This window comes from Lolium perenne, chromosome 6, assembly GCF_019359855.2.
Source record: "Lolium perenne isolate Kyuss_39 chromosome 6, Kyuss_2.0, whole genome shotgun sequence".
NCBI lineage: Eukaryota > Viridiplantae > Streptophyta > Magnoliopsida > Poales > Poaceae > Lolium > Lolium perenne.
This window is the reverse complement of record NC_067249.2, coordinates 191,483,756-191,497,547: the sequence shown is the minus strand read 5'-3', so window position 1 is coordinate 191,497,547 and position 13,792 is coordinate 191,483,756. Positions and strand designations below refer to the sequence as shown.

Genomic DNA, 13,792 nt, shown 5'->3' with positions numbered 1-13,792 from the left:
CTTAGATGCTTGAGTCTTCTTGAAATATGCAGGGATGAACCACGGGGGCATCCCCAAGCTTAGAGCTTTCACTCTCCTTGATCATATTGTATCATACTCCTCTCTTGATCCTTGAAAACTTCCTCCACACCAAACTCAAAACAACTCATTAGAGGGTTAGTGCATAATCAAAATTCACATGTTCAGAGGTGAGATAATCATTCTTAACACTTCCGGACATTGCACAAAGCTACTAAAAGTTAATGGAACAAAGAAATCCATCAAACATAGCAAAACAGGCAATGCGAAATAAAAGGAAGAATCTGTCAAAACGGAACCGTACGTAATGACGAATTTTTATGGGGCACTAAACTTGCTTAGATGAAAATGCTCAAATTGAATGAAAGTTGCGTACATATCTGAGGATCACACACGTAAATTGGCATATTTTTCTGAGTTACCTACAGACGGGGCGACTAAAATTCGTGACAGTAAGAAATCTGTTTCTGCGCAGCAATCCAAATCTAGTATCAACTCTACTATCAAAGACTTTACTTGGCACAACAATGCAATAAAATAAAGATAAGGAGAGGTTGCTACAGTAGTAACAACTTCCAAGACTCAAATATAAAACAAAAGTGCTGTAGTAAAATAAAAACATGGGTTATCTCCCAAGAAGTGCTTTCTTTATAGTCATTAAGATGGGCCCAGTAATTTTAATGATGCACTCGCAAGAAATAAGAGTTGAAGCAAAAGAGAGCATCAAAAAGCAAGTATGAAACAAATTTAAGCCTAACCCACTTCCTATGAAAAGGAATCTTATACACAAATAAATTCATGAAGAACAAAGTGACAAGCATAGGAAGATAAAACACGAGTAACTTCAAAATTTTCAGCATGTAGAGAGGTGTTTTAGTAACATGAAAATTTCTACAACCATATTTTCCTCTCTCATAATAATTTCCAGTAGCATCATGAACAAACTCAACAAGATAACTATCACATAAAGCATTCTTATCATGATTCTCATGCAAAAAATAATTGCTACTCCCAACATAAGCATAGTCATTCTTATTAATTGTAGTGGGGGCAAATTCAACAAAGTAGCTATCATTATTATTCTAATCATCAAATATAGGAGGCATAGTATAATCATAATAAACTTTATCCTCCATAGTAGGTAGCACCAAAATACCACTATCATTATTATCATCATAATTGGGAGGCAAAGTATCATCAAAGTAAATTTCCTCCTCCATGCTTGGGGGACTAAAAATATCATGCTCATCAAAGCCAGATTTCCCAAGCTTAAATTCTTCCATAGCATTACCAATAATATTGTTCAAAGGGTTCATGCTAATAACATTGCTACTATCATGCAAATAAGGTTCCATAGATTTTTTAATTTTCGCATCAAAAAATCCATGTCTTAACTCAAGAAATAGATTAAAAAGCTCATAGTTCTTTTCCATTATGCCTAACTAGTGAAATAAAAACAAGAAACAAAAAGATGCAATTGCAGGATTGCTCATTTTAGCAATAGTAAATAAAGCAAACTAAATAAAGTAAATACAAGTAACTAATTTTTTTGTGTTTTTGATATAGAGAACGCAAACAAGATAATAAATAGAGTAAAACAAGTAACTATTTTTTTTGTATTTTGATATAAGAAAGCGAACAAAGCAGTAAATAAAGTAAAGTAAAGCAAGACAAAAATAAAGTAAAGAGATTGGAAGTGGGAGACTCCCCTTGCAGCGTGTCTTGATCTCCCCGGCAACGGCGCCAGAAAAAGTGTTGCTTGTGACGGTAAAGCACACGTCCGTTGGGAACCCCAAGAGGAAGGTGTGATGCGTACAGTAGCAAGTTTTCCCTCAGTAGGAAACCGAGGTTATCGAACCAGTAGGAGTCAAGAAGCACGTTGAAGGTTGTTGGTGACGGAGTGTAGTGCGGCGCAACACCAGGGATTCCGGCGCCAACGTGGAACCTGCACAACACAATCAAAATACTTTGCCCCAACTTAACAGTGAGGTTGTCAATCTCACCGGCTTGCTGTAAACAAAGGATTAAATGTATGATGTGGAAAATGATGTTTGCGAAAAACAGTAAGAACAAGTATTGCAGTAGATTGTATTCAGATGTAAAAGAATGGACCGGGGTCCACAATTCACTAGTGGTGTCTCTCCCATAAGATAAATAGCATGTTGGGTGAACAAATTACAGTTGGGCAATTGACAAATAAAGAGGGCATGACCATGCACATACATGTTATGATGAGTAGTGTGAGATTTAATTGGGCATTACGACAAAGTAGATAGACCGCTATCCAGCATGCATCTATGCCTAAAAAGTCCACCTTCAGGTTATCATCCGAACCCCCTCCAGTATTAAGTTGCAAATAACAGATAATTGCATTAAGTATGGTGCGTAATGTAATCAACAAATGCATCCTTAGACATAGCATTGATTGATGTTTTATCTCTAGTGGCAACAACATATCCACAACCTTAGAACTTTCTGTCACTGTCCCAGATTTAATGGAGGCATGAACCCACTATCTAGCATAAATACTCCCTCTTGGAGTTACAAGTAACGACTTGGCCAGAGCCTCTACTAATAACGGAGAGCATGCAAGATCATAAACAACACATAGATGATAGATTGATAATCAACATAGCATAGTATTCCATATTCATCGGATCCCAACAAACGCAACATGTAGTATTACAAATAGATGATCTTGATCATGTTAGGCAGCTCACAAGATCCAACAATGATAGCACAATTAGGAGAAGACGACCATCTAGTTACTGCTATGGACCCATAGTCCAGGGGTGAACTACTCACACATCACTCCGGAGGCGATCATGGCGATGAAGAGTCCTCCGGGAGATGATTCCCCTCTCCGGCAGGGTGCCGGAGGCGATCTCCTGAATCCCCCGAGATGGGATTGGCGGCGGCGGCGTCTCTGGAAGGTTTTCTGTATCGTGGCTCTCGGTACTGGAGTTATTATCGACGAAGGCTTCTTATAGTCGGAGAGGTAGGTTTAGGGGCGACGCGAGGGGCCCACACACCAGGGCCACGCGGCCAGGGGCTGGGCCGCGCCGCCCTGTTGTGTGGCCGCCTCGTCGCCCCACTTCGTTCCCTTTCGGACTTATGGAAGCTTCGTGGAAAAATAAGATTCTGGGCGTTGATTTCGTCCAATTCCGAGAATATTTCCTTACTACGATTTCTGAAACCAAAAACAGCAGAAAACAGCAACTGGCTCTTCGGCATCTTGTTAATAGGTTAGTGCCGGAAAATGCATAAATATGACATAAAGTATGTATAAAACATGTGTGTATCATCATAAAACAAGCATGGAACATAAGAAATTATCGATACGTTGGAGACGTATCAATCCACAACTACTTTGTCATAATCACCATGGGTTTGCCAAACATTCTCATATTTGAAAGCTCTCCTCCCCAAGGGACGATGACTGATATGTTTCTTTAACTCTGTATGAATCATACAGTGATCAGAGTGAACAACACTAATATGTTTAACTTTAACAACCTGAAATAGATTCAGAAGGCCATCATTACCGAAAGCTCGATCAATCCTTGCCTTAACATTAGCACTGCCCTCTTGTCTATTGTCCCAAGTATAAGGCAAACCAGAGAAACCAAGATCAATCAGACCACAGTCTTCAGTCACTTCTCTGAAAGCTCTCATCTGCCACTCATCTCTATCATGCTCACTGAAATGTTCCGTGCTGTATAGCGTTTCATTGATATCACCACTACACAACCACGGGAGATTTTGGAGCTGGTGTAACCTCCTTATCAGAGTCCAAGTTAGATGTCTATTCTCTCTGCGAGGTTCACCATAAATTCCTGTGAAACGCCATGGAGGAACAGACCCATCCTTGCACTGAATTACTGCATCAATATGATGTAAGTTATAGCTCTTAATATCAACTGTCACTGCTGATGACCAGAACAGTCCAACACCGCCACTAAGGCCATCACTATCCACTGCAAACACCCCAGAGAAACCGAAAGTGCTTTTTAACTTCTCAACTCTTTCCGCAGAAATTTTTGTCTCCATTACAAAGAGTAGAGTGGGATCCAATTGCTTCACGAAACCACGAAGCTCTCGAACTGCAGGGTGGTTCCCCAGCCCCCTGCAGTTCGCACTAACACAATTCATTGGTCCCGGCGGGGCTGGTTCTCAGCCTCCGCCAAAGATTCAGAATCAGATTGATGCTCTTCGTCTTCTCCAGTGCCCTTAGCTCATTTTGCCGGGACAGAAACCCCCGCAATTTTACTTGGAGAATTGACTAATGCATTTCTTTTTGACCCCTCAGGATCCTCCTCGAACATGATTATATCATTCGGGCCTTTGATAACTGGAAAAGTAAAGTCCAGAGATGCTTTGGGAGTCTCCCTCCTCCTGTACACTTGGGCACTACCACCCCGACCACCTCCAAGAGCTCTAAAATTAAAATTTGAAACCACATTCTGCACATGGCTAGTGGAAGGATTGGTGTAGCAGTGTTTGAGAATCAATAAAGCTAGCCGAAAGGCTTATACTCAAAAAATAAAAAAATAAATGGTCCAAATTATTAAAATGTACTATCTCCGATCAGATATAATTGACATTGGACACTGGATACAGCTAGAAGGTAGCTAGCTAGACTTAGTGTCGATTAAAACCGACCAGAGGAAGTACATGCTATTGAAAATTATGCCGAATTTAATTCAAAACTTGTGCTTGTCACTCTTGAAGGGCAAGGAAAATTATTGAAATTCGTTCTGAACTGAAATAGCTGTTGTTGTAGTCCAGATTGCTTTTCTTTTTTCTCCTTGTTCCTGTACTCTGTACAACTCTTCTACAATCAATGAAAAGCAGCTCCTACTGCCTTTTCGTCCAAAACAAAGGGCAAGGAATCATTTGAAACAAGTCTTATCCCTTAATATAACACATTAAAGTCTTGGAGTCAAGCTATGGAACAAAAACAAATTGTACTGTACAACTGCAGGAAGCACAAACTTGTTTCCAGCAACTAATTCCTTACTTAGCATAACAGAGCCAACTGTACAACTGTCTGTTTTCTTTCCATAAAGTTTCAGTTTAAACACACGTGCCCAAACACTTCCTTTCCACCCCAAACCAAGCCAACAAAAGGCTAAAGGACGTCACAGCAAGAAAATAGAAACACTGATACACCACGCCCAACACATGTCCACATACGCAGAGTTAGGCGTCAGCCATCATACAGTTGGTTGCAATATTCTTGGGAGGGCACGGCGTGGGTAGAGCATCAGGAGAGGAAAGGTCAGAGATTGACATCAGCTTTGATCTGCAGTTCGCCGCCCCAGCATCCTGATACCCGTTTGCCACAGGGGTGCTCGGTGGCTTGACGTTGGTGCTTCGGAGTGAACCTGCCTCAGGAAGGGACTGGGAGATCGCGATCAGAGACTGGCGAGCAGTTTCCTGAGTGAACTCTGTTTCCGCCGCTGAAGCTGCCGGTGAGGCCATCAACCGAAGTACGGAATGCTGCATTTCAATTATAAAAGTGGGGACGCCAGAGGTTAGAATTCTGGAAAGTTGCAACATCAAGAAGATAACACATAGAGAACACGATAGGAACGAGAATACGGACAAACAATGGTAGATTCATCACTTTATTTTACTTAGTGGGATTAACAAGAAAACAGAGCAGACTCACTAAACTTAGTGGGTATCTATCATAATGTGTAAAAGAAGCAAAAAATGGAAAACGAACACCTAAATCTGCATGTAGTTGTGCTGATTAGTTTGCCACTGAGCGACAACAAACACTAAAAAATTGAAAGTTCATAGTACTATGGTACTTGATCCGACTTTATAAATTCTAAACTATGAAACTGTGAACTTCGAAATACCGCTTAACTTGATGTCTTGAACCTTAGATTAGTTTTAAATACTCCCTCCGATCCATAAAAGGTTCCCAGGGTTTAGCTCAAATTTGAGCTATTTTGCATTAAACCCTCAACACTTACTATGGATCGAAAGAGTAGTTTTTTTTTTTGCATCTTTGAGCTTTCGAAAATTAGAAAAACATGTCTTTAGGTACTGCTTGAAACAAAAACATGCGAAAATTCATAAAGGAAGTAAGAATATTTGTGTACGGTTCAAAATGACGAGAAATTCATCATCTCTTCTGTTTTTTTGTATAGAACAGAATTAGTTATATTGGTTAATAAAATCTTATCGGTTCTTAATTTCTAGCATTCCCCACTCTGATGAATTGTCTCAGTTTTTTGTAAACCTTGAAAGACAGACCACATCTCTGAACCTCTACGCGTTTTTTATGATGATTTTTTTTGGAGTATCTGAAAAAATAAAAGTATCATAAAAAAAATGAACATAGGACATGCTACAGAATGGAAGTATGCAAAGATTCAATCTTCTAAAGACACGCCCATCAGTGTTCTGTAAAAAAACCCGCAATATACCTATCGCGGCACTACTGCACAGGAGACAAAGTCATATTTTGAGGATTTTTGCATGCTATTCCATGATTACATACCCTACATCTGAGATTTGTCTCTCACATTTTTGGGAACACTTGAAAGACAAAACGGTTCCAGAGAGTCCGGGGTTTCAAATAATCCACCCGAGCAACAGGTTGAAAATGAAACATTCATCATGTCAGATTTATCAAATGAACAGACCTCGTCCGACAGTGCTAGAGACTTACGAACAAACGAACCTGGAAAAAAGTTTGGGGATGTGGTATAAGGGACAATAAATGTCACAAAATATCTATCTTTTGACTATATATATATGAGTCCTTAACCTTGCTAGAAGAACCAACCTCTAGCCTCGTTAGTTCCTTTGATGGAACTCTAACGAAGATAGAGTTTGGTTCTTTGCACAAGCAGGAAGGTGGGGAGGTTTGCCTAGCTTAATTTATAAGCACCAACAGATCATGCTTTATTTGATTTACTTAATCGGCAAAATTCAGGCAATTCCGCGTCTCAACACCAACCATTCAACGAACAAAGCCAATAATAGCAGAGGTTTGGGCACCCGGCCGATCTGTCCACCTAATCTTGGACCAATAGCATAGCCTAACTGTCTAACAATAGGTTTCTGCACAGCTAGAAAAGATACCACGAGATTCACGCTTAACATTCTAAACAGAATCATTCCAAGTATCCTCTAGACCACAACTGAAACTTATAGTAACATTCTAAACGGAATCACGCCAAGCATGCTCCAGACCACAACTCCAACAGAATCCAAGTATCCTCTAGACCACATCGGTTCCACAGTTTTCAAGGTGCAGACCATACCGATATTTCTAATAAAGCTCAACATCCATAAGCAGCTTGTAATAACTCCATCGGTTTGCTCCTAGAGAGGCAGGAAACGAGCGGAGATTGCTAATCCGTCCACGCCCTCCCCTGCGGGGATTCCAAACCGATGCAAGGCTTCTCAGGATTCAACGCACCGACCAGGCCAGGAAAGAACCCAGGGCGCCTGCCCAGCCAAGAACCAGCGGGGGGAATCTTAACTTCCTAAGATGAGCGCCGTACAGACCCACGGTTAAATTGATCGAAACCGCGACACGGATCAAACAAGCACAGATCAAAGAGACCGAGAACACTGAGGTTGGGAGTGGGATTCGGGGAACTCACCGGGACGAGAGGAGACCTTTGGGAGGACGGAGGGGACACCCGAAGACGAAGAAGAAGAGAGATCGTCGCTGGCTCTGGCAAAGCAATAGTCCAAGACCGAACACACTCGTTGACGTTTTCTCCAATATAGCAGCCGGGTATCTCGCGGGCGGCGAATCCCCTGCCGGACCCGGCCCAAGCTCACGCTGTCCGCACGTCCCGCGATGGACGGCTCGGAATCGGCTCCGGTCCGTGGACCGACCTTTGCGCCGCCCGGCGCTCTCGCTGTCTTTATCGGATAGGAATCGGCGAGCTGATTGCGAGTTTTAACATTCTTAATTTGAAAAAGAATACCGCGAGGCACCGGTGCGCGCGCACGATGGGTCTATGGCATGTGGGGCCAGATCTTGTCGGACCTCGGGCGGAGTGTGGATGGCCGGTGAGCAGTTCGTGTCCGTACGTGGGTTTCGAGGCTGGTCGCACCGAGGCGAGAGACAGCTGAGTCAGTTGCGTGCGTTGCATGGTCGCCTCGTAGGTTGTAGGAGTAGTCTGGAAGCATCGTCATCGTCATGCTTGCCACGTGTCGATGGACTGTTGGATGCTGCTCTGGGTTGACATGGACCTGTTGTCACGACCTGGGCTGGGCTGCTAGCTTGGGGCATTTTCAAAACCTAGGAATAAAAAAACATAGAATTGAGATGTACACTCATGATAAAAAAAGTACACGAAAAATAAAGTACTTCCTTGGATCCATATTTTGAAGCGTCTCTACCTTCATGTTTTCTGTGACAAGATCTTAGGACCAAACATTATACTTATCCACACAAAAGAAGAACAAAATATCCACAATTTATACACTAGAACACTAAATAATACTTATGTGTGATAGTGGTCGGAATATCTTAAAACCCCGCACCATAACATTTCAGCCGTAGATATAAATACGCGGAGTTTATGTTCCATTTGTTCTCATATTTTAAACTACGATAATATAAAGAAGTGATTAGAGCTCCACTTGATACACATGCATATGTAGGAAAAATCACATTTGTGGTGAAAGGACCTATCAGATGGCTATTATATTTATTTTGTTTAATGAAAGTTGTATTGTTGCATCGTTACTCCCTTCTGGAGCATGGGCATGATTTTTGAAACTGAATAATAAAAAAGAAGATTGATCAACTAGTATATACCATTGCAATATATGTGGTTCCAAAGAATAATTTCCGTACAAAACAGAAACTTCTTTATAAATTATTTATAGTTTGTTGGTAATTCGAGTTCTAATTTGTTCGTTTTGTTTTGTAATTATATAATAAATTCCACATGACAAATATTTTTTAATGTAAGTTAACCAAGTTGGACGATAGAAACTCATGAATAATTAGTACTATAGCAAAGGATGAAGATTCTAGCTGAAATGGTGTCCGCAAGAACAATGTTGACGGTCACCTGTGGTGAGACTGGAATATTAAACTAGGTAGTGATAGGTGTGCTCAATTCTGATTCATTAACCATTCTTTTTGCTGTTGTATACATGCACATTGTGTGGATTGACAATTGTATTTTTTTTTATAAATTTATCAAGTATTTACAAAATAATGAACAAAGACTCGAGAAGATTACAAACTAGACAAGTGGCAAAATCTACTCATTTTATTGTGCCATTATGTGAAAAAAAACATTGCATATTATATTTTGCTCTATAACCAACATATGAGTGGGAAAAGGGCCAACAACTTACTCTCCTGCATAATTAGCTAGCAGTGGCAACTTTAAAAAATCCACAAATCTATTAATAATCATCAATAGTAGTCTAAAGAGCTCTAAAAGTAATAAAAAAATATAAAAAATTGTTGAAACGCGTTGCCGTCCTCAACACTGTATCACCGTAGTGGACAAAGCCTGTCATAACTTATTGTAGTAGACAAGCGGGCAGTCATAGTGCTAAGACCCTAAAGGACCAACACACCAAAGCATCAACCATCGGTAATGATGATAACCGTAGATCGAAAGAGACTGATCTCAAACCACAACAACAAAACAAAAAAAACCAACCGGATCCCACATGAGATTAACCGGACACACGACCCCACACGCTATCCGCTAGTGCTAAGTGCATCACTGGAGTGAGGATAGGGGAAAGAGTACCTTATTCTGACTTCGAGATGTCGCCAACGTCTCACCATTCTAAAGAAGACACATAGAAAACCTAAAACAAGAAACAAAAACACTTTTGCCATAGAGAGGTCAGGGTCCGCCGTACCTCCAGGCATGCAAGGCCATCGGAGGCGGGAAGGGCCGGTGGAGGTGCCGGTAGAGGGGACAAAAATCTAGCCACCTAGGGATCACTCTATTTCATTGAATTACTTCATTTCCCATGAATAAGAGACACATGAGAGAAGTAATTTCATTTGTAAATTTCTGCAGGAAAACTCTAAATCTTCATTGAAGTACTTCATTTCCCGTGAATAAGAGACACCACGGAGACGGAGAGAAGTAATTTCATCTGTGAATTTATGCAATGAAAACTCTAAATCGGGATAGTATCTGTGCACTCCAAACATGACAAGATCGTACTGATATTAGGCAAAGGGCTTAGTCTCACAACCAGTGAACACCGTGCGAATATAAAATGGCATTTACCAACTGAGGCAACTTGTTAGAAAGAGCTCTAAAAAAAACTTGTTAAAAAGCATTAGATTTTCTAAGGGCTTGTTTGGTGAGAGTGGATAAAAGGAGGCCGAGCTACATGTAGCTCTTTATTTTCAAAAAATCAGAAATCATATTTTTAAGATTCAAAAAATTATGAAAAAAAATTCTAGATGTGAAATCTACAAAAATGCAAAATCTCAATGTCAAATTCTCAGTACTTTAGGCTACACAAAAATGACAAATGTGTGGATCTGAAAATAGTTAATAGTGCACATTTCAAAAATACAAAACCTGTCAGATTTTGTCATTTTTGTATATATAGTCTACAATACAAAGAATTTCACATTAAAATTTTGCACGTTTGTAGATTTCATCATTGTTTACAACCAGGATTTTTTTTCAGATTTTTTTAAAACTTAAAACTACGATTCCGAATTTTTGAAAAATAAAGGGCTACATGTAGCTGGCCTCCATTTGAAGTTTTTCGCTTGTTTCGTAGCCTGGAGACCTCTTGGCTCGCATGTGGGGCACATTGTTTGGCTCGTGTGGATGCCAGCTCTCGTGTCCACGTTCTTGCACATCACGGATCTTAAAGCACCTTTGTGACAGGCCCAGGAGGAACACAAGTTTGGCCGTTTTTCTAGGGAGAGGCCCGGGTGCGACGAAAATCGACACGCCGATCACGCGAGCGCTCGGCCGTGGCATGGCGGGAGAAGACCCTCTTCGGTTACCCTCTCCATTAGCCCCCTCCTGATATTTCTCTTTCCCCAATTTTGGCACCGGTGGCGGCTACGGCCATCTGACCCTGGCTATGCTCTGTACGAGGAGCTCCTCCCTTCGGTCTATGGCACCGTACCAGGGTCGTCATGTCCACCCGCGGCAGAGCCTCTGCACATCTTCTCCGACTTCCGGCCGTCTCCGTTGTCTGCCATGATAGAGGTAAGTGGAAACTCCTCTACTCCACTCTAGTGTTAGATTCATGTTGGTAGAACTAGTTGGATTCGATAAGACCGTTCGTAATGCTTAGATCTTGTTTGAGTAGACCAACACCAGCTACAGCTTGTGCATCACACCGCGTCACTCATCATTGCCATTCAAACCTGTATCCTGATGGTGCCCAAGAGAGCTGTCATGCGTGTTGTTTTTTTGTCTTTTCATTTATGGTCCTATGTTACAACATGATCAAGAGAGGATTCCAACCTAAATTGCATCTACAACTGCACCGATGTAGAGTCTTGTCAAATGATTCGGATGAGAAGAGCCCCTTTCTATGCACTTGTGAAAATGTTCAGGGAGAGAGGACTGCTAGTTGATAGCATCCACACCTCTGTCAAGAACGAGTCACAATGTTTCTTTATGTCGTGGGTCATAACCAGAGGTTCATAGTGATCCATAACACATTCAGGCGATCCATGGAGACAATCTCTCGGTACTTCCAACAGGTATTGTATGCAGCTGAAGAGCTCAGAGGTGAAACGATCAATCCACCATCAAACAACACACACCCAAGATCAAGAACAGCTACAGGTGGTTCCCGTATTTTAAGGTGAGTACAAAATCATGTTCGTTCTACTTATCAAATGTGTGGTACTGTCACAAACATGACGGTGTGCTCATTGTTTGACAAGATTGCATTGAGACTATTGATGGTACTCATGTGACTGCCAAGGTACCGAGAGCAATGTTTGTAACATTCCGTGGGAGGAAGCACTACACCAGCCAAAACGTTCTAGGAACTGTAGATTTTGATCTGAGGTTCACATACATGCTTGCTGACTGGGAGGGTTCAGCTCATGATGCAAGCATCATGTCCGACAGCTTGTCAAGGCCTGATGGGCTGTAAATCCCTGAAGGTAAGTTCTACCTTCGAGATGTTGGATATGTATATCGGCGTGGTATTCTACCTCCCTTCAGAAAAAGAAGATACCGCCTCAACGAGTTTACTGCAAGGAACCGACCTCGGAATGCGAAAGAGTTGTTCAATCCGAGACACTCAAGGCTTAGAGTCACCATTGAGAGGGCCTTTGCTGCATTGAAGAACATGTTCAAGGTCATTGACCATAAACCGTTCCACACTTTTGACACTCAAGTGAAGCTGGTCCTTGCTTGCTGCATTCTTCACAACTACATCGTAGGTTGGGGCGAGGATAAATTCTTCCAAGATGCTGTCGCATTTGATGAAGTTGAGAGCGGCCATGGCATGGAGGTAGGCGACAATGAAGCCTGAAAGGAGAAGAGGCTCCAGTAGGCAAAAGTAATGTTTGAAGCCAGAGGCCAGACAACCATGTGAGCCTGAAGTGAAGAAGTGAAAAAGAACAACCTCCCTTTGATCCCCTCTTTCTCGAACACCTCTTTGCTCCCCGTATGTTGAACTACCCTGCGATCCCCCGTTGTTGAACTCCTCTGTGATGATAAACTGCCATTCGTAGTAGCTAGGGAATGTCGTTATGAACTACCATTCGTAGTAGCTAGGGCTGAATTGGTGAACTACTAGCTTTGTAAGTGAGAAACTAATGAACTTTCTGTGTGATGGGAGGTGATAGTATGATAATGTCATCCGTTGTAGAGAAGATGTAACCTTACGCTTGGCTGAATGGTACCAAACATCTGTAGTTTTATCTTCATTGGCATTTGAGGTTGGCTGCAATCAAACAAACAAATGCCTCTTTTTGGCCCAAACCATGCAGCATGTGCTTCCAAACAGCATGTCAATTCTGGCCCGTTGTTCGTTCCGAACAGAAAAGTGTGCTCACACCACTACACCACGGAGCAAAAAATCAGCCTAGGCTACCAAACAGACAGCCTGGGCTATCAAACAGGCCCTAACGGGTTCAGTGCAAAATGTTGCCATGCAAGGCTAGGTACATAGACTGTCATCCTCTGTTGCAGAGAAAACATTTCAACTTGGTATAATTAACTCAACAGACATAACAATATAATTCTTCTTTTCGGGAGTACAAGGATAACTGTACTCTGTATATAAAAGACATATACGGAACGTTGATACCATTGCAATGTCTTACGATTGGATGCAAAAGAAAAGAGGATGTTCTTATCATTGCATTCACAAACAGAAACTTCATATATCTTATTGTTTCGTTCACTAGATCTCTTCTAGTTCCACTGTTCCCGACATGATTTTGATGAACAACACAAGAGACAACACCTCAGCTGACCAGCAGAGAAGCATAGCTACCATGCAGTAAAATTCTGGAAGTCTGGACCATTCTGTTATACTAACTATTTGAAGGCCATGAACAACACAGCTCCTGAAAGTCACTCATCAATTAACTGATAACCAACAAGTTGAAGGCCATACATCTTACTGATCCATCACTTTTGTGCAGCTTCGATTTCCTTGCGAATCCATATGTTTCTTATACATATGTACTCCCTCCATTCCAAATTAAGTGGCGCGGCTTTGTCTAGTTACGAGTGTATCTACACGCTAAAGTGCGTATAGATACATGTGTATCTAGACAAAGTTGTGTCAATTAGTTTGGAATGGA

The 13,792-nt window shown here is 41.5% G+C and overlaps 3 protein-coding genes across 4 annotated transcripts; 1 reads left to right on the top strand and 2 right to left on the bottom strand.

Annotated features, from left to right (window-relative positions):
- Positions 1–3,372: 3,372 nt before the first annotated feature.
- LOC139832586 (uncharacterized) lies at positions 3,373–4,170 on the bottom strand. Its single transcript, XM_071822373.1, has one exon. The coding sequence runs from the start codon at positions 4,168–4,170 to the stop codon at positions 3,373–3,375; it is 798 nt and encodes a 265-aa protein (XP_071678474.1).
- An 843-nt stretch (positions 4,171–5,013) lies between these two features.
- LOC127306616 (uncharacterized) lies at positions 5,014–7,831 on the bottom strand. Of its 2 annotated transcripts, none has more exons than XM_051337280.2 (2): positions 7,650–7,831; positions 5,014–5,520 (listed from the first exon to the last, which is right to left on the bottom strand). In XM_051337280.2, exon 2 carries the CDS (start codon positions 5,500–5,502, stop codon positions 5,221–5,223), a length of 282 nt encoding a protein of 93 aa, XP_051193240.1. In that variant the 5' UTR covers positions 5,503–5,520; positions 7,650–7,831; the 3' UTR covers positions 5,014–5,220. The 2 variants fall into 2 exon arrangements, with proteins under 2 accessions (XP_051193240.1, XP_051193242.1); XM_051337282.2 differs by lacking the exon at positions 7,650–7,831 and adding an exon at positions 6,719–6,907.
- Positions 7,832–11,149: 3,318 nt separating this feature from the next.
- LOC127310135 (protein ALP1-like) lies at positions 11,150–12,510 on the top strand. Its single transcript, XM_051340835.1, has 3 exons — positions 11,150–11,222; positions 11,912–12,122; positions 12,198–12,510. Exons 1-3 carry the CDS (start codon positions 11,150–11,152, stop codon positions 12,508–12,510), a joined length of 597 nt encoding a protein of 198 aa, XP_051196795.1.
- The last annotated feature ends 1,282 nt before the right edge of the window (positions 12,511–13,792 follow it).